General features: G+C 53.5%; 1 protein-coding gene across 1 annotated transcript; it reads left to right on the forward strand.

Annotated features, from left to right (window-relative positions):
* The first annotated feature begins 2,550 nt into the window (after positions 1-2,550).
* On the forward strand, positions 2,551-19,706 carry LOC144942203 (3-beta-hydroxysteroid sulfotransferase-like). The gene is made up of 7 exons (XM_078868961.1): positions 2,551-2,710; positions 4,049-4,257; positions 6,847-6,973; positions 9,665-9,759; positions 10,627-10,758; positions 11,674-11,719; positions 19,199-19,706. Exons 1-7 carry the CDS (start codon positions 2,551-2,553, stop codon positions 19,315-19,317), a joined length of 888 nt encoding a protein of 295 aa, XP_078725087.1. The 3' UTR covers positions 19,318-19,706.
* The last annotated feature ends 757 nt before the right edge of the window (positions 19,707-20,463 follow it).

Genomic DNA, 20,463 nt, shown 5'->3' on the forward strand with positions numbered 1-20,463 from the left:
ATGTTTTTTTTCGAACGGCGGGTGCTGCAATGCATTCTCTATGGCTTCCGGGAGGCCTCGCACTAACGTGCTTACGTAATCATACGTAAGCACGTTTCAGTCAACAATATTATTTGTCGCCACCTAGTGGAATCTTTAATAAAAGAAACTGAGTGGATTGCAATAATAGTGAGATAGAAACAAACAAGATGTATTGTAAAAGTCACTTTATTTTTCATTAATATTAAAGAAGTGAAGTTGCCTTTACATGCTTAAGCTGTTAATTTATCCATTGCATGGGTGGACCTTATCCTTATCAATCATCCAGACATTTGCCCCCCTGAGAGATTTTGCAGGAGCCGCCACTGGTTTTAACGTTTAATGTCACCTGATTATGAGAGTAACTAGGTAATGTGTCGACTCATTATACACCTTAGGATTCCATATCATTTCATATATTATTGGTGGGAGTTACCACAACTCGAGCACATAAGCATGAAACCACGCCACAAGTATTGAATGGCAATGTATATTTCACTGTGTTCTGAATGCTTGTACAGCTCTTTGTTTCAAAGAAAAAAATAAAGCAATGACGCAGGAGCTGCTTCCAAAGTTGAATTGTGTCTTTGTTTTCTAGCCGCCGGTGTAATCATAAACACTCCCGACTATAAAGAAGGGCCACGGCCCGAAACGTCGCCTATTACAGGCATACCCCTTACAGCGCTGCCTCTTATAACGCTGTTTCATTATACCGTTCTTTGTCCTGGAGGAAATAATCCTTGCGCGGATCAGCCCATATCTAGAAGAGGGCATGGCGTTGCCCATTGGGGCGTGTCTTTGCCCATTTATGAGCTTCTGAAACCTGATTTGAGGTCTTCTTGGTTCTTTCGGTAAAGTCACGTAGAAGGGAAATAATAAAATAATTAAAACTAAACATAATAAAATATATGTCTCACGACGTTTCGGCCACAACGCAAGCAGCCGTCCTCAGGTGAAGAACAGACCTGTCAGAAAGACAGCGTCTGAATGAACACCACCAAGCTTGGCAGCGTATATTTAAGCTGGGTTAGAGGAGGAGGGCGCCTTGACAAAGAAATTTGCATATCAACAGAGGGATTTAGCATATTTATGGAAAATGCAGATATGGGATTAGTCACTACTTGGGGAATGTGTAGGTGATGGGGGGGGGGAGAATCAAAGTCTTATTATGCTCGTGTATTATGTAGGATTAGCAGTGCTGTTAGCGAGCAGCTAAAACGGCCGGCACAACACACGAGGGTGTGGGTGGCCAACACCGCGCACGACCGCCTTTGTCTCCCTAGTGGCGATATTTACACATCGCACCAAGTACTCATTTGAGGCTAAGTCGACCTAGGGGAGGCCCTTGACCGCTTCAAATAATCGTCACTGGGTGTTGGCCGTGAGCGGGAATCGAACCCGGGTCGCCAGGTTCGTAGGGCAGCGTAGCGCTAACCGCTGCACCGCTGCACCACCGCTCCCCACTGGTTGTTGCAATGTGCCAGTGTGTTCATCATCAGCCGCGGCAGCTCTGAAATTCCTCTGATCATCCCCCTGCTGGATAAAAAACAGGCCGACGGGAGGGAGGGAGGAGGGGCCCTCAAAGAAGCACGTGGCTCTGGACAAACGCACCTGGTCGCATGAATCGTCATGATTAGACGTGGTCTATCCACGGCTGGATGGATGCCTTCCCCAAGTCGTCGCAATCGCTCACGGTGGGGGGTGTCGGGCGGGGGGCAGGGGGTTGGGTCTCACGATGCAAAGACAAAGATCCCCCGTATAGACTTCACAACTGTTGGGGCAAGTGCTGGTAGCGAGCACCTATGAAGGCCGGGACGGCACAAGAGGGGGTGGGTGGCCAGCACCACGCCCGGCCGCCTTTGTCTCTCTCGTGGCGATGTTTGCACACCGCGCACACGTACGTAATTGAGGCTGAGTCGACCGAGGGAAGGCCCACGACCGGTTCAGATAATCGTCACTGGGTGTTGGCCGTGAGCGGGAATCGAACCCGGGTGGCCAGGTTCGTAGGGCAGCTTAGCGCTAACCGCTGCACCACCGCTCCCCCAGCAATCCCTCCAGCACACGCACACCAGCTGATTTCATCGCTCCATCTCCACGGTGTACATGGCCCTCTGACGCGTACCAATCTCGCGTCCAAACCTCTGAAGCGTGCGTTCTATAAACGCACGTGGTCCTCCCTCTCTCTCCGACCCACGATGGATATCATCGATACACATACATACGTTGTGTCTAATCGATAACAGTACATGAATTCTCGAGATTTGCACATTCCTCGTGGCGTGCTGTTAAACAAAAAAAAAACGTTAATCATTATTGGTATCACCTGATACGGAGACCACGTGGAGAGCATCAGAGACTCCTCCCCCCCCACCCTCCCCGGGGCACTGTGACGTCGTGTCACGTGGACAGCGGACCGTATAAAAAGGGTGAAGCGAGCCCCCCTCGCCCATTCGCCGTCTTTGCCAAGTTTGGGTAACGGATCTCTTTTACTGCCCGCCGCGTGAGAGAGCCGAGACCACACAGCGAGCAGCGATGGACCCGCCTGCAGAAGACGTCAACATTACGGACGCCGTTCTGGAGGTCGACGGCTGCCTGTTCCCCGGGAAAGTCATCTCGCGAGAGGGGCTCGCGTACACCAAGAACTTCCCCGTGCGCGAGGACGACGTCTTTACCGTCACCTACCCCAAGTCCGGTAAGGAGGGACGCGCTCGCACACGCAAGGGCACAGAGGAACAGAGACACATCCTGTACAGAGAGAGAGGTGGGGGGGGGGGGTGCATACAGAGAGAGACACGCAGGGGCACAGAGGGACAGCGAGACATACACAGAGACAGAAACACACACACAGGACCCACATGCATAGAGACGCGCTCACACGCACGCACATAGGGGCACGCACACAAAGGGAAAGTTAAACATCCTGCACAGAGAGAGGTGGAGGGAGAGAGACACACACATGACCCAAATGCACACAGAGACACTCAATAAACTACAGGCATTGCCGAGCTACAAAGACAACGCCCCCCCCCACCCCTCCTGTCGTACACGACGGCTGATGGTGCAAGCGCTGTTCGCGAGCCACCTGCGAGGGCTGGAACGCCGCGCAAAAGTGTCGTTGGGTGGCCACCACCACGCCCAGTTTACCTGTGTGGCCCGAGTAAATGAGTACCAGGTACTCCTTTAAGGCTGAGTCGACCTAGGGAAAGTCCAGGACCGGTTCAGATTATCGCCACTGGTGTTGACCGTGATCGAACTCGGGTCGCCGGGTTCGTAGCGCAGCGAGTCAACCACTGAACTACCGATATCCATGATGTGCAGACACAGAGATACACACAACTGCATACATACACAGATGCAAAGACAAAGACCCCCTGTATAGCCTTAACAGACTGTAGGGGCAAGTGCTGTTAGCGAGCACCTATAAAGGTCGGCACGGCACACGAGGGGGTGAGTGGCCAACACCACGCCCGGCCGCCTTTGTCTCTCTAGCGGCGATGTTTACGCACCGCACCAGATACTCATTTGAGGCTGAGTCGACCTAGACGCAGACACACACGGGTGCGTATACACATGCAGAGAGAGACATACAAACAGAGGTACACACAGAGACCATACACACACACGTACGGCCATACACACTGACAAAAGCACACACACACACACGTGTGCGTCTCTGCGACGCAAGCACACACACACACAACAACAATGCCAACAACAAAGCCACCGCCATTCGCCACTCAGCGATGGCAATCACGACGCTTATGTGCCAGGATGGGTGCACCGTCACGTGACACTGGTACCCACCCACCCCGCCCGGGCACGAAGATTGCAAACACATTTTAGACAGCACATGTCTTTAAAACTGCTTTTGTGTGTTTAGTTTATTGTCTTTCCCCCGCACGGTTGGCTACGTACGGCGCGAAAGAAGTCCATCATGCGCACACACATACATCTCCGATTAGCACCGTAGTGTACTCAACTCAACCCCACCGCCCCTCCCCCCTCCCTCCCTGCCCCCTCCCCCACCCAGGCACCACGTGGATGCAGGAGATCCTGAGTCTCATCTTGAACGACGGTGACATCTCAAAAGTGGAGTCGATGCCAAACTGGCAGCGCGCGCCGTGGCTCGAGCTGGCCACGGCCCCCGGCTACCTGGACAACCGCGAGTCTCCTCGGCTGGCCACCACCCACGTGTACGCCACCTTCGCGCCGACCCAGATCATGCAGGGCAAGGGCAAGGTGAGCGCGTACGTGCGTGGGTGTGCGTGGGTGTGCGTGGGGGTGTGTGGGTGTGGGGAGCGGTAGTGTAGCGGTTAGCGCGCTGCGCTACGAACCCGGCGACACGGGTTCGATTCCCGCTCACGGTCAACACCGGTGACGATTATCTGATCCGGTCCCGGGCCTCCCCTAGGTCGACTCAGCCTCAAATGAGTACCTGGTGCGGTGTGTAAACATCACCACTGGGGAGACAAAGGTGGTCGGGCGTGGTCCTGGCCACCTACCCCTTCGTGTACCTTCCCGGCCTTCATAGGTGCTACTCGCTAACGTCACTTGCCCCAACAGTCTGTTAAGGCTATACGGTGGATCTTTGTGGGTGTGTGGCACGGGCTCGAGAAGAGATGGAGTGATATGATACAGGAGGACGTGGAGCTGAGTGGACTTGCCGATGACTGGTACCAGCGGTGTCAAGATCGGCCTCTGTGGAGGAGGCTTGTGAAGGACGCTACTGGGGAGTTGGAGGCAGTCGCCCTCCTGCAACAACAGAGGGCAGAGGAGCGATGCTCACAACAACGAGCGGAGCGCCGGGTGGCTAAAGCGCAGCAAGTTGGCACAGTAGGGGGCGCAGGTGGTGCATCAGCCAGTCATTTCGGTCATGTCAGTCAGTCGACCCGTGGCACCTGGGTCTGCCCCGTGACCGCCTGCCAGTGGGCGTTCGTGGCCTCAAGGTGCACATAGCCTGGCACAAGCGTCGTGGTGACGTCACCGCCGCTTACTGGCGAATGGCGGTTGTTGTTGTTGTGTGTGTGGGGAGCGGTGGTGTAGCGGTTAGCACGCTGCGCTATAAACCCGGACGACCCGGGTTCGATTCCCGCTCACGGTCAACACTGGTGACGATTATCTGAACCGGTCCCGGGCCTCCCCTAGGTCGACTCAGCCTCAAATGAGAACCTGGCGCGGTGTGTAAGCATCGCCACTCGGGAGACAAAGGCGGCCGGGCGTGGTTACTAACCACTCGCCCCCTTATGTGCCGTGCCGGCCTTCATAGGTGCTCGCTAACAGCACCTGCTTCAACAGCCTGTTAAGGCTATTACTGGGGGATCTTTGTCTTTGAATGAGCTAAACGCGCAAGGCCCGAGCATAGAGAAGAGATGGACTGACGTGGAACAGAAGGATGTGGAGCCGAGTAGACTTGCCGATGACTGGTACCAGCGGTTTCAAGATCGGCTTCTGTGGCAAGTAGAGCACTGGACGGCTAAAACGAAAAACAAGTTGGTACAGTGTGGAGGATAGATGGTGCATCGGTCAATCATCTTAGTTAACCCGCGATACCTGGGTGTGTCCCGTGACCTCCTGGTAGCGGGCTTTCGATGCTTCACGTGGTCCTCAAAGCGCACCTAGCCTGGCACAAGCGCCATGGTGACGTCACCGGCGCTTAGTGGTGAACAGCGGTTGTGTGTAAAAATCAACACTGGTGAGACAAAGGCGGCTGGCTGTGGCGTTGGCAACCCGCACACTCGTAGCTGTGCTGGCCTCCGTAAGTGCTCGCTGGCAGCACTTGCTCCAATAAGCTGCATCTATATATATAAAATCGCAAATCTGTCTGTCTGTCTGTGTGTGTGTCTGTGTGTCGCCGGACCATACGCAGTTTCATTGGACGGCGGTTGCCCCTGGCAACGGGTATCGACGCATTCGCTGCGGGGTGGACGCCATTTTTAATTCCCGTTAAAAATATGCGCACGCATTTACACGCGACTCTGAGATAAATTCATCAAAGTTTCACGTCCTCTTCACTCCCCTCCCACCCCAATGTGTGCAATTACTATTATAGGGTCGGTAGATAATAAAATATAGCGATTACACAGTATTATTGTAGCGCGGGGGGGGGGGGGGGGAACGCCACCCATACCCAGCCTCAGTCGGGTGGGCAATTTAGGCGAGGCCGGAGGCTCTGCACGGTACTAGGCCTCGACACCCACCACGCGACTCTGAGGTAAATTCATCAAAGTTTCACGTCCTCTTCACTCCCCCCCCCCCCCCCCCCCACCTCAATGTGTGCAATTACTATTATAGGGTCGGTAGATAATAAAATTATAGCGATTACACAGTATTATTGTAGCGCGGGGGGGGGGGGGGGGTAACGGCCCCGTACCCAGCCTCAGCCGGGTGGGCAATCTAGGCGAGGCCGGAGGCTCTGCACGGTACTAGGCCTCGACACCCCACCACACTATAGGCCGTACATATTACTGCACAGCGGCCGAGGAGATCGTGGCTGGGGGGGGGGGGCAGGGGTAGCAGCCCATCTGTGTATATATGTAAGGTTATTAAGAAATATATTTTTCACCCGGGCAACGCCGGGTACTTATGCTAGTCAGTCTATAGAGGAATCCTCGTGTGTACACTACTTGTGCATTATCTCACCCATCACCACCACTACCCCGACGCATGACCATCATCACGACCATCACCACCACCACCCGCACACCTACATCATTGTTTTCTCCACGTGTCGCCGTTCCCCAATGTACATTTTGGAGGTGGTGGGGAGGCGGAGGAGGGAGGGTATCCTGACTACCCCCTTCAATTTTCTGCGGCCCCCCTATCCCTCAGGTCGTCTACGTGTACCGCAACCCCAAGGACACGCTCATATCGTTCTACCACTTTCACAACATGGTGAAATTCCTACGCACGCCGGAGTCGTTCGAGGGCTTCGTTTCGGACTTCATGCACAAAAAACGTGAGCACGCGGAGGGATTGCGAAAGGGAGAGGGAGTGGAGAGGATGGGGAGAATGTGGAGTGGAGTAGAGAGGGAGGGAGAGAATGTGGAGTGGAGTAGAGAGGGAGGGAGTGGAGGGAGAGAATGTGGAGTGGAGTACAGAGGGACGGAGTGGAGGGAGATAATGTGGAATGGAGTAGAGAGGGAGGGAGTGGAGGGAGAGAATGTGGAGTGGAGTAGAGAGGGAGTGGAGGGAGATAACGTGGAATGGAGTAGAGAGGGAGGGAGTGGAGGGAGAGAATGCGGGGTGGAGTAGAGAGAGAGGGAGTGGAGGGAGAGAGAGAAAGTGGAGTGGAGTGTGGAGTAGAGTAGAGAGGGAGTGGAGGGAGAGAATGAGGAGTGGAGTAGAGAGGGAGGGAGTGGAGGGAGAGAATGTGGAGTGGAGTAGAGAGGGAGGGTGTGGAGGGAGAGAATGTGGAGTGGAGTAGAGAGGGACGGAGTGGAGGGAGATAATGTGGAGTGGAGTAAAGAGGAAGGGAGTGGAGGAAGAGATGTGGAGTGGAGTAGAGAGGGAGGGAGTGGAGGGAGAGAATGTGGAGTGGAGTACAGAGGGACGGAGTGGAGGGAGATAATGTGGAATGGAGTAGAGAGGGAGGGAGTGGAGGGAGAGAATGTGGAGTGGAGTAGAGAGGGAGTGGAGGGAGATAACGTGGAATGGAGTAGAGAGGGAGGGAGTGGAGGGAGAGAATGCGGGGTGGAGTAGAGAGAGAGGGGGTGGAGGGAGAGAGAGAAAGTGGAGTGGAGTGTGGAGTAGAGTAGAGAGGGAGTGGAGGGAGAGAATGAGGAGTGGAGTAGAGAGGGAGGGAGTGGAGGGAGAGAATGTGGAGTGGAGTAGAGAGGGAGGGTGTGGAGGGAGAGAATGTGGAGTGGAGTAGAGAGGGACGGAGTGGAGGGAGATAATGTGGAGTGGAGTAAAGAGGAAGGGAGTGGAGGAAGAGATGTGGAGTGGAGTAGAGAGGGAGGGAGTGGAGGGAGAGAATGTGGAGTGGAGTAAAGAGGAAGGGAGTGGAGGAAGAGATGTGGAGTGGAGTAGAGAGGGAGGGAGTGGAGGGAGAGAATGTGGAGTGGAGTAAAGAGGAAGGGAGTGGAGGAAGAGATGTGGAGTGGAGTAGAGAGGGAGGGAGTGGAGGGAGAGAATGTGGAGTGGAGTACAGAGGGAAGGAGTGGAGGGAGATAATGTGGAATGGAGAAGAGAGGGAGGGAGTGGAGGGAGAGAATGTGGAGTGGAGTAGAGAGGGAGGGAGTGGAGGGAGATAATGTGGAGTGGAGTAAAGAGGAAGGGAGTGGAGGAAGAGATGTGGAGTGGAGTAGAGAGGAGGGAGTGGAGGGAGAGAATGTGGAGTGGAGTAGAGAGGGACGGAGTGGAGGGAGAAAAATGTGGAGTGGAGTAGAGAGAGAGGGAGTGAAGGGAGAGTTTAAAGAGATTTGTAGAAATCTGTAAAAAACTTGATTTGGTTGCCCGATGTCACGATTGTTGAAGAGAAACTAAGCCGATATTGTTGTCACTGCCTAAGTCAAGTGTCAAGCTGAACACCTTCGCTTGAGTGGCATGGATAGAAGCAGTAGGGCAAGGGTTTGTTCACCTCATTTGTGCTTCGTGTGCAACTGCTCCCAGCACTTTACCTGTGAACGCCCCACGCATGATCCCAGTGTGTCGGAAAACCATCACGCCTCCGATTAGCACGGCTGGCCACGTACGGTGCGAAAGAAGGGCAGCATACATGCACGGATAATTGCGATCAGACGTTACTCGTCATCCACACCTCCACTGCTGGATGGAAGGCGTCTTCCCCACACCACGTTGGGTCATGAGGATTGTTTAAGCGTACATCATCACGCTGGTTAGTGACGTTTGGTGGATATAAAATTTTATATATAAAAAAAATATATATATACTGCCTTAATTCAAGGCGCTTTACAATATTATAATTATAAAATAGTATTTACTAAGATAGTGGTCAAAATAAAGAGTGGGGTTATTGCAAGTGGTGGGGTAGTTATGGTGACAGGAGAGCAACGTGAGCATATATTTCGAGACAAACCTGATTCTGATGAGACCCTGCGCCGTCGAAACCAAACCACTTGGGCTTCTCCTGAAAGCAATGCTGCCGATGACTCCCAGAAGGCCGTGCGTGTGGGATGTGTAAAGAACACTGCGATATATTTTAATGTGGAGAGATGGATATTTGAAGGATGCGTACTGTCCACGTATGAGTTTCGTCATTTGTATTCTCCAACAACCAGGCGATTTATTGTTTCGCAGTATCATCTAAAAAGCACAAAACATAAATATTTCAATCTTGATTTGAAGCTTTCGTGGCTGCAGGAATCCATACTCTTTGGTTCTTTAGGTAAAGTCACAGTGGAACTGTTAGATTATTTTTTTCCTCCTGAGGACGACCGTTTGTGTTGCGATCGAAACGTCGTGATATATTATTTTTATTTTGTTTTATTTTTCTACCTACGTGACTTTACCGAAAGAACCAAAGAGTATAAATATTTCATTTGTTGGATCTTGTGACCGAGAGCGTGAGTGACTTGAGGCTCACTTGTGACGGTAATGAGTTTGTATGTATGTATGTGGAACTTTTTTCGCAACCTACGTAGCTAACCGTGCTAACCTCTCCCTCCACATTTTGCTGATGATGCAGTTACCTTTGGGTCCTGGTTCGAGCACATCAAGACCTGGATGGACGTGAGAGACAAAGCCAACATAATATTCATCGCCTATGAAGACTTGTGCAAAGTACGAGATGCTCCCTCGCTCGCTCGCTCACTCACCCACCCCAATCACTCAATCAACAGCTCAGCCAGTCACTTTCCCACACATCCACTCAGTCACCCACCCACTCGTATGTGGTCACTCATAATAACCGCCCACTCGCTCACTCCCCACTGCACTCACAACTCACATACAGTACGTATTCACCCACTCAATCGCCCATCTAATCACACGTTTCTTCACTCCCGCAAATCTGATTAGCATGGTTGGCTTGGTGCAGTCCGAAAGAAGTTCAACATACATACATACAACCATCCACTCACTGGATTACACATCGACTCACTTAGGCACTCAATGACGAAAATCCCTTGTATGTCTTTAACACATTGCTGGGGCGAGTGCTGTTTGCGAGCACCTATGAAAGCAGGAACGGTACATGGGGGGAAGGTGAGTGGCCAATGCCACGCCTTGATCGCCTTTGTCTTCTCAGCACTGATGTTACATCGCACAAAGTAATCATGTATAAGGCTGAGTCAACCTAGGGGAGGCTACTAACGAGCCAACTATTTGAATATTTCCAGGTAGGGCCCACTGAGCTACATAGCTCAACGAAGTGGCTTATCGATGTAGAACTGTATAGCATTCAAATACTTTAAACGCGTGTTTCTCAATGCGGAGGGAAAAACCGGAGGACCCGGAGAAAAATCCACGCGACCACGAGGAGAGAGAGACACGCAAACTCCAAATATACAGCAGGCGTCGGGGTCGAACCCTCGACCTCCTTCTGTACACCAGGCGAAGCAGTGAAGATCTCCCCACCGACACATCCACTCGCTAAACCACAAACCACCCCCGCCACCCCCAACCCACCCGGACCCCCCCCTCCCCCAGGACCTGGCCGGCTCGGTGACTCGCATCGCCACCTTCCTCGGCAAGAAGCTGGACGCCGAAAAGCTGAAGGCCGTGGTGGACCACTGCAGCTTCTCCAGCATGAAGAACAACAAGATGGTCAACTACAGCGAGGTACGAAACCTACTGCAAGCCATGATCTCGACCCCGATCCTAACCCCAGTTCTGTTCGACTCGTGCGCATCACGGCATCGGCAATACGTTCAGGAGCGAGACGCCAATGTCGAGGTCTACGTCGAGGAGAGAGAGAGTTCGTGTCGTGTTTTGCTGTTCCTCATCCTCCATTGAAGGAGCGTAGACCACAGTGGTTTGTTATGCGGTCCAGAGTTTGGGTTGTATGGCCACAATCGCTCTACCATAGCTTGCGTCTTTAAATTTTCCATTCGTTAAGGTGGGGTGGCGCATCCGCCTGCTGTCGATGTCCTGATGCAGCTGATGGTTTCACCACCGGTGTTGTTTGAGTAGGAGGTTTGAGTAGGAGGAGGAATGTTATTTCTATTATATTTATTTTTACCTACGTGACTTTACCGAAAAAACCTAAGAGTATGAATCCTTGCAGTCACGAAAGCTTCAAATCTAGAAGGAATGTTAAAGGCAGCAAGTTGGGTGCAGTGTTGTTTGGGTCTGGGTGAGATTCTAGGACAATGAGCAATTGATTCTCGGCTCGCTGTATCGCCATGGGTCTCTGTCGGGTGACGTTGGCTCACGCGCGCACGACGTGGCTCGGCGAAGGAGATGTGCGCGATCGGCCTGATGCGAGTGATGGTCACACCGGTGGCTTCGAGCACGCGGCGGCGGCGGCGCACGCTCCATCCTCCCAACGTTTGTGAAGACTCTTCTCGCGGGGTTGTTGAGAGTCAATGTGAGCCGGGCCCTGCCCCTTGACCGGTCCGGCACGGCTCCGGTCTGCGTCCTCGTGAGCGTGGGAACGCAGCAGGAGGCCGACGAGTCGTCGTAATCGCCTGGGTTGCGGTTGTCTCGGAGACTCAGTTTGCGTGAAAATAAAATGTTTATCTTTCTCATCCTCAGGTACCAACCACCTACTTCGACAGAGGGCAAAAGTTCATGCGCAAGGGTGAGTTTTGGTGCGCGGAGGTGCACCGATGGATGTGTGATTGTGTGTGTGTTAGCAAGTGTAAACATCGCCACGAAGGGAGGCAAAGGCGGCCGGGCGTAGTGCGGCCACCTACCCCCTAGCGTGCCATACCGGCCATTATAGGTGCTCACTAAATGCACTCGCCCCAATAGTCTGTTCAGGCTATACGGGGGATCTTTGTATTTGTGTTAGCGAGCACCTCTGAAGGCCGACACGGCACACGAGGGGGTGGGTGGCCAACACCACGCCCGGCCGCCTTTATCTCCCCATCGGCGATGTTTACACACCGCACCAGGTATTTCTTTGAGGCTGAGTCGACCTAGGGGAGGCCCAGGACCGGTTCAGATAATCGTCACCGATGTTGGCCCGTGAGCTGCATCGCTAACCGCCACCACTACCGCTTCCCGTTTAGCGAGCACCTCGCATGCTCGTGTAATAAACCTCCTTGAGACGGCTTCCGGAATCAGTCCTTTTTATTTTCAACTTCCACAGTTACACTTTCCACACAGTCCCCGTTGCTGGCAGACAACGGAGAGAGGGCAGACTTCTCGCCAAGTCCCCACCGCGCACGTGGCACCCAGAGCCCCGTACGCGCGTGACTCTTGCTCTTGTCAACCCCAAGTCTGCTCACGACTGTCCTCTCTCTCTTAATCCCTTCGTTACGTGGTACCCTCCAGCCAATCATCTATAGACAGCGTTGACCGTTCCCGATGATTCCCTGTCAATCCCGGGACCACGCCTCTGATCCGGCTCCACATTAGCTGAGGCCCCGATTGGCCAGGCCAATCACCCCTGCTAACACGCCGCGATCACGCCGAGGCCATGCTCCCTGGCTCATCCCTTATTGGCTACAAAGCAGGACCGGCAAGCCAATCCCCACGTGAACCCTCTATGGCTGTTATTACATCACCCCCCCCCCCGGTGAAAAAAAATCAGCCGTCTCGGCTGGGAAAAGGGTGATCAACCAATTCCGTAAAACATCTTATTAGGGCACCAAGGTGCGTTTAACAATAAAGGGTGACGGCGTCCCCGCGCCGAACAACACTTAAAAACAGTCACCCATGTAAAACCCGACATACATTAGGGCGCCCCTGCAGCGCGGTAACAACAGGGAGAACAGCTAGACGATCAAACGTTAACGAAACGGGAGAGATTTCGATCGCGTACGCGACGCGGGACCCTCTCCGCTTCCGGCGCATGGTCGCTTCGCTTTCAGATCGACAGGAGGTGGTAGACTTGAAGAAGAAGAAGGTTGTTGGTTCTCGGTCATGTCCAGGGCAGGCCCTGTTGGAGGGGGGTCAGCGGGGGCTTCCTCAGCCCTCAGAACCTGTTCATCTGTAGGAGGCACAACACAGTCCCCCTTGGGATTAACGGGTGTGGCAATCGGCGTAATCGGCCCGGCAGACCCCGGCAGGTCAGCTAGTGGGGATGAAGGACCGACACGCGCATCAACATAGGGTTTAAGTCGCGAGGAATGAACATACCACCGACGGTTTCCGTATTGAACGCGGATACTCTGTGCGTTCCGAACATCTATCAGTGTCACGGGCCCCCGCCATGGCCTGTGCAGTTTAGGGGATGTTCCCACCGGTACCTGGGGGCAGTGGAGCCACGCCAGGTCTCCCACTGACCAAGGCATGCGAGTATGCGATCGACGCGCATACCGTTCGTTCCTTGCCTGGGCACGGGCCGTCGCACACCTGGCAGCGTCTCGCGCCTCCTTAACTCGTTCAAGCGAGTCCCGCATGTGATCAGGCAAGGAGCGAGACGGTTGTTTACTCGGCTTACCCAGTTGCACATCGATGGGTGGAACATTCTCACGGCCATACATCAAAAAAAATGGTGAGTATCCCGTGGACGTGTGTGGAACCATGCGGTATGCCGCTAAGACGCCTGGTATGTGCAAGTCCCAATCGGTTTGCTTTTCACTGACCGTGTGACAAAGCATAGCCGAGAGGGTACGGTTGAATCGTTCCACCATACCATCTGTTTGCGGATGGTATGGGGAAGTGCAAATTTTCTTTGTACCCAGCGCGTCGCAAACCTCCTTAAGCAATTTAGAGGAGAAGTTCCGCCCTTGATCTGTGAGCAGCCTCTCAGGTGCCCCTTTATCCATGACATACCCGTTCAAGAAAGCGTCGGTGATGGACGCAGCCGTTTGGTCGGGCAGAGGCCAGGCCATCGGCCATCGAGAAAAATATTCCACCCCAACGAGAAGGTATTTATTGATTGCCCCTAGCCGACGGGGGAAACGGGCCCAGAATGTCCAGAGCAACCAATTCGTTGATGCGGGACACCTCAATGGAACGTAACGGCGGTACATAGTGGTTCCGAGGCGGTTTCCTCTTCGCACAATCATGGCATGAGCGGACAAAGTCATTGACGTCTGCCGTCATACCGGCCCAAAAAAAATCCTTTTGCATCGCGGCCAAAGTCTTTTGGACGCTGAGGTGCATCAACTTATCTGCGTGCAGAGCGCGAAGCAGGTCGTAGCGAAGCGAAGTAGGCACGACCAAGCGTGGTCGGTCAGACAACCCGTCGGTGCACATTAACAATCCAGACTTGCCTCGGAACATCTGCCACTTCCATCCCGCCAATTGAGATTTTTGTTTCCCTACCAATTTCCGTAGCGGAGACAGCGAGGCGTCAGCCTCCTGCTCACGTAACCAGACCGCATGCGGCAGCCGTAAGGTATCATCGGTGTCCACCGACACCTGCTGGTCGTCCTCATTCGCTTTCGCCCCTGTATCGTCCTCATTAGCTATCGCCCCCATAACCGGGCAGGGCGAGGTGGGCGGTGCCGCGCAGCGGTGCGTGCCTGTCAGGCAAGTGCACGGAGGAACGGGTGGCAGCCTCGAGAGCGCGTCAGCGTTCGCGTGACGGGCCCCCTTTCGATATGTAATATGGAAGGAAAATTCCTGTAACGATTCCAACCACCGAGCCAATTGGCCTGACGGCTTGTCCAATTTCAAGGAGTATTGCAAAGCCGCATGATCAGTGCGAACAAGGAATTTCCTTCCATACAGGTACGGCCGGTACAATCGAACAAAATGCACAATTGCCAAAAGTTCCCTCCTCGTCACGCAATATCGCGTTTCCGCATGGGACAGAACCCTGCTGCCGTACGCCACCACTCGCTCAACAACGTCCTTACGTTGCGACAAAACGGCCCCAATGCCGATGTCACTAGCATCCGTATCAAGGATGAACGGCTGTGAGAAGTCTGGGTAATATAGCGTAGGTGCCGTGGTGAGGTGGTCCCGAAGCGCTCTAAAATAATTTTCTTCCTCAACTCCCCATTTAAACCTTTGATTTTTGCCCGTTAGAACGTGTAATGGTTTCGCCAACGTCGCAAAGTTCTTAACGAAGTGGCAATAATAGGAAGCGAATCCTATAAACCGCCGAACATCACCCACGGAAGTGGGTGTGGGCCACTCTCGAACACATTTTGTTTTCAGAGGGTCAGTGGACACGCCGTCCGAGCTGACAATATGACCCAAGTAACGGACGGAGTGTTGCAAAAGGTGACATTTCCTAGGTTAAAATTTGAGGTCAGCCGCCCGCATTCTTTGAAAAACCGTCTCTAGGCGTTGGAGGTGTTCCTCGAACGTGCGGCTGAAAACAATGATATCGTCTAGATATATGAGGCACGTTTCCCATTGTAGTCCGGCCAACACCAATTCCATGAGCCGTTGAAACGTCGCCGGAGCCGCATTCAAGCCCATAGGCAACCGATTAAATTCAAAGAGACCTTGCGGCGTGCGGAATGCCGTTTTGGCTTTTGACTCGTCATTGAGGGGAAGCTGCCAAAAGCCCGAGGACAGATCAAGGGTGGAAAAGAATTTAGCACCCGATAAAGCATCCAATGAGTCATCCATCCTCGGTAAGGGGTACGCGTCCGCCACCGAAATCTTGTTCAACCAGCGGAAATCAACGCAAAATCTTGTACCACCATCTTTTTTCTTAACCAGAACAACGGGCGCGCCCCAAGGGCTGTTGGACGGCAAAATAATCTCCGCCGCCAGCAATTCATCTACTGCCCCGCGCACGTGCTCCCTTTCCGCTGGGCTCATGCGATGAGGGTGCATACAGATGGGAGGTGCCGCACCGGTGTCAATATGGTGCGACAAAAGCGATGTGCGGCCGAGGTCCAAATCATTTTTGCTGAAAACATCAGCGTACCGTAGTAATAGTGAACGCAGAGCGTTCCTTTGTTCATTCGACAAGGAAGAATTTTCCCCGCATAAATCTGCGAACGATCGTGTGGGGGCCCACCAGCGGGCATCCGGGCGCGCAGCGTTTTGTCACAAGAGGTGAAATCGGTAGTGGCGTGAGCCAGCACCGATCCCTCCGGAACAACAACGCGGTCAGGTCCCTCATTCAACACCTGTATGAAAGGTGCCTAACCTGGTCGCACGATCGTTTGTGCCGCCGCCAAAGAAAAGGATTTAGATACCGAATTCGATGGGGATAATAGCACGCCCTTCGCATCCCTTCCAATCTGAAGGGGTTTTCGGTAACGCAGCGGAATGAGCATTTGAGCTCCCGACGGAACCTCCACCGTAGCAGTGACTACGGCCGTAACTGCGTTACCTGTAGGCGCACTGGCCAGCAGGGAAGGCGGGAAGGCAGGAACGCCATTCTACGACCCCCCGGCATTTCCAAACAATCCTGGTCGACCCGTATATTCAGCGGCATCCGGCGCAGGAAATCAGTACCAAGCAAGCATGGGACAGCCAGCGAGCGAGAGATCAACACAGGTCCTGCGGCGGTAATATTTCCGATAGCGATGCTCACATCTACCTGACCACAGATACCCATGCTTCCCCCATTCGCGGCAACACACGCATCATTAACCTTGCGTATCCGCGACGCAGGAATGGACAACAAATGAAAAATAACATCTGAAATGATGGTAGCAGATGCGCCAGTGTCCACCAAGATACGGACGTCAACGCCGTCGATGGTACCCCGTACCCTCGACGAGCCCGACGCCGCAGCCACAACCCTGCGAGCCAATTTCTTCCACTGTGTAGCAGAGAGTGTAAGTGGTGCAGGAGAAGTGAAATTATCCTTAGGGGTGTAAGAATGAGTGCGAGTGGATGAGTGATGTGACACGACCTGCCGGGTGTCCGATTTGTGCCGACTCGCCCGAGGTTGTTGCAGTTCCGCAGCAGGTGGAGGAGATGGAGGTCCCCTTGGCGGAAGAGGCGACAGCAGAGGTCGGCAGTGGCAGTCACGGGCGAAATGGCCTCGTCTGCCACACTTGAAACACGCGGCCGTCGTCGGCCGGCGGTCGGAAGACTCGGCCCCCGCACGTGGACGGCCTGCGTAGTCGCCTCGCTGGTCGCGCAGCCGCCGTCCCGGAACCCTATGCGGAACAGCAGCAGCCAGCATGTCGTCGTCGCCGGAGTCGTCGGAGCAGTGGACAACCAGTCGTGGAGACCACCCCAAGGGCGGCCCGTCGATTTCAGCTTTCCCCGTCCACGCCGCCATCTGGTCCCAACGCTTGATATTAAACTTAGAGTCCAGGCAGCGCGCCACCCATCGCGATGTGAGCGGTTCATGGCCGCAGACTGGTAGAGAAATGTTGAGCTCCTGAGACAACTCCAGCATACGGGAAAGGATGAGAGGATCCAATTGATCGGCTGTCGCGTCGGAGTAGGCAGCCATGGCCAGCGCCATCAACGCCCCCCGATAAGCCAAAGGTGACTCCTCCGATCCTCGGCGACGCGACATACATTTTCTGGTGGCTGACTTCGGTGGGTCGTAAAATTCCGCCATCTCTGCGAACGCATCTCGCAGTGTCTTCTTCTTGGACGCTGGGATGGAGCGGAAGACCCCCAGAGAAACGTCATCAAGCAGTGTAGGTAGCGCTCCCAGCCGACTCGAAGCGCCACGTAAAAGCACTCCAATCGCCCCCGGCGAGAAATTCTTTGATCTGTCGAAGGCGATGTCCGCGGTGGCAAGCGCGCGCCGCGGGGGTCTCCGACTGCTGTTCCCGCGTCCCACCCGTCGCAGGCAAAATGGCGTCCGGCGGCGCGTGTTAGCAGGCGCGCCCAAAATGGCGGCCGACGGCTCCCGCGCAGCCGGGCCGCCCACAACGACGGCTTCTTCCCGCGTGGCAGGAGCAATGGCGGACCCAGTTTCTTTTTCAGGACCCCTTCCCGCGGCGTCCAGCTGATCCGCAATCTGGCGACCCACAGCTGGAGCGGACGCCACCGCGGTCACCAGACTTAGCAGAATGGCGCGTAACGATTCGATCTGCTCCGCCATCAGCCGCCATCCGTCTTTTGTTCCTGCGGTGGTCGCATCTTCTCCCAGTCGACGCGGAGAGGCGTCGAGGAGAGAAGTATCAGCAGGCGGCATAGGGGATGTAGCCCCCAACAGCTCATCTTCATCCGTCTCGACCTCTTCCTCCGATGGAGGCACGGGCAGGTTCTTTTTTCTGAGGTGTTTGGACATCTTGACGATCGTCCCAACGGTCGCAGAAGGACTTCTGACACCAATGTATTAAACCTCCTTGAGACGGCTTCCGGAATCAGTCCTTTTTATTTTCAACTTCCACAGTTACACTTTCCACACACTCCCCGTTGCTGGCAGACAACGGAGAGAGGGCAGACTTCTCGCCAAGTCCCCACCGCGCACGTGGCACCCAGAGCCCCGTACGCGCGTGACTCTTGCTCTTGTCGTCCCCAAGTCTGCTCACGACTGTCCTCTCTCCCTCTCTCTTAATCCCTTCGTCACGTGGTACCCCCCAGCCAATCCTCTATAGACAGCGTTGACCGTTCCCGATGGTTCCCTGTCAATCCCGGGACCACGCCTCTGATCCGGCTCCCCATTAGCTGAGGCCCCGATTGGCCAGGCCAATCACCCCTGCTAACACGCCGCGATCACGTCGAGGCCATGCTCCCTGGCTCATCCCTTATTGGCTACAAAGCAGGACCAGCAAGCCAATCCCCACGTGAACCCTCTATGGCTGTTATTACACTCGTACAATACTCACATTTACGTCACGGCGGTCATATTGCCACAACGACAGCCATCTTGCGTCATCATTGTTTTTCTGGCAGCCGATTGGCTAGTTGCAGCAGGAGCGATGACGTAATCTCCAGCAACCACTGATTTTTTTTGGGGGGGGGGGCGGGGCTCACGTACAGATACTCCGTGTTGCTCACTTCGCACTTTTTGGATGTAAGCAAACCTCTGGCTGGTAGGATTTACGAAGTTTTTTCTCAATCTATATCCAGCTCCCAGGTATTTTTGTATTTTATGTTGAACTTACTTTCACGTAAAGTTTCCAGCAATTATACTGGGGGTGGGGGGGGGGTGGTTGTGCCTCTATGTGTTTTGTACAGCACGATGTTCCAACGTTTCGCACCACATGCTTGAGCTTGAGTGGGTGGGAGCTTCTTAGGGCAGAGTGGCTGTAACGATGGCACCTTCACTCGCTCGCAGGGACCGTGGGCGACTGGAAGACGATGTTCACGGTGGCGCTGAACGAGGAGTTCGACGCTTTCGTCCGGGAGAAGATGAAGGGATACGAACTCGACGACAAGTGGACCAGCGTGCAGTGACTGTCACGACACCCGTCACCTTCGTCGTCACCTTCGTCGTCATGTGCGCAAAGTGGCACCGGCACATGGCAGAACAGCAACTAGGCTACGGCACGGCACGTGCACTAGCATGGTTTTGTCGAGAGAGAGAAAAGCACACAATCCTGCCTAATGCTGCATAGAGAGTTTTAACGTTTAATGTCACCTGATTATGAGAGTAACTAGGTAATGTGTCGACTCATTATACACCTTAGGATTCCATATCATTTCATATATTATTGGTGGGAGTTACCACAACTCGAGCACATAAGCAGGAAACCACGCCACAAGTATTGAATGGCAATGTATATTTCACTGTGTTCTGAATGCTTGTACAGCTCTTTGTTTCAAAGAAAAAAATAAAGCAATGCCGCAGGAGCTGCTTCCAAAGTTGAATTGTGTCTTTGTTTTCTAGCCGCCGGTGTAATCATAAACACTCCCGACTATGAAGAAGGGCCACTGCCCGAAACGTCGCCTATTACAGGCATACCCCTTACAGCGCTGCCTCTTATAACGCTGTTTCATTATACCGTTCTTTGTCCTGGAGGAAATAATCCTTGCGCGGATCAGCCCATATTTAGAAGAGGGCATGGCGTTGCCCATTGGGGCGTGTCTTTGCCCATTTATGATCTTCTGGAACCTGATTCGAGGTCTTCTTGGTTCTTTCGGTAAAGTCACGTAGAAGGGAAATAATAAAATAATTAAAACTGAACATAATAAAATACAATTCTCACGACGTTTCGGCCACAACGCCAGCAGCCGTCCTCAGGTGAAGAACAGATCTGTCGGAAAGACAGCGTCTGAATGAACACCACCAAGCTTGGCAGCGTATATTTAAGCTGGGTTAGAGGAGGAGGGCGCCTTGACAAAGGAATTTGCATATCAACAGAGGGATTTAGCATATTTATGGCAAATGCAGATATGGGATTAGTCACTACTTGGGGAATGTGTAGGTGATGGGGGGGGTATCAAAGTCATATTATGCTCGTGTATTATGTTGGATTAGCAGTAATAAAGGGAGGAAGTAAGATTAGCAGTAATAAAGGGAAGGAATTTTTTATAGTAAGGAGCTGCAGCAGCCAAACCACCACGTAAAAAAGCTAAACTATAAACTACATCAATATACTC

Source organism: Lampetra fluviatilis, chromosome 26 (assembly GCF_964198595.1).
Source record: "Lampetra fluviatilis chromosome 26, kcLamFluv1.1, whole genome shotgun sequence".
Taxonomy (NCBI): domain Eukaryota; kingdom Metazoa; phylum Chordata; class Hyperoartia; order Petromyzontiformes; family Petromyzontidae; genus Lampetra; species Lampetra fluviatilis.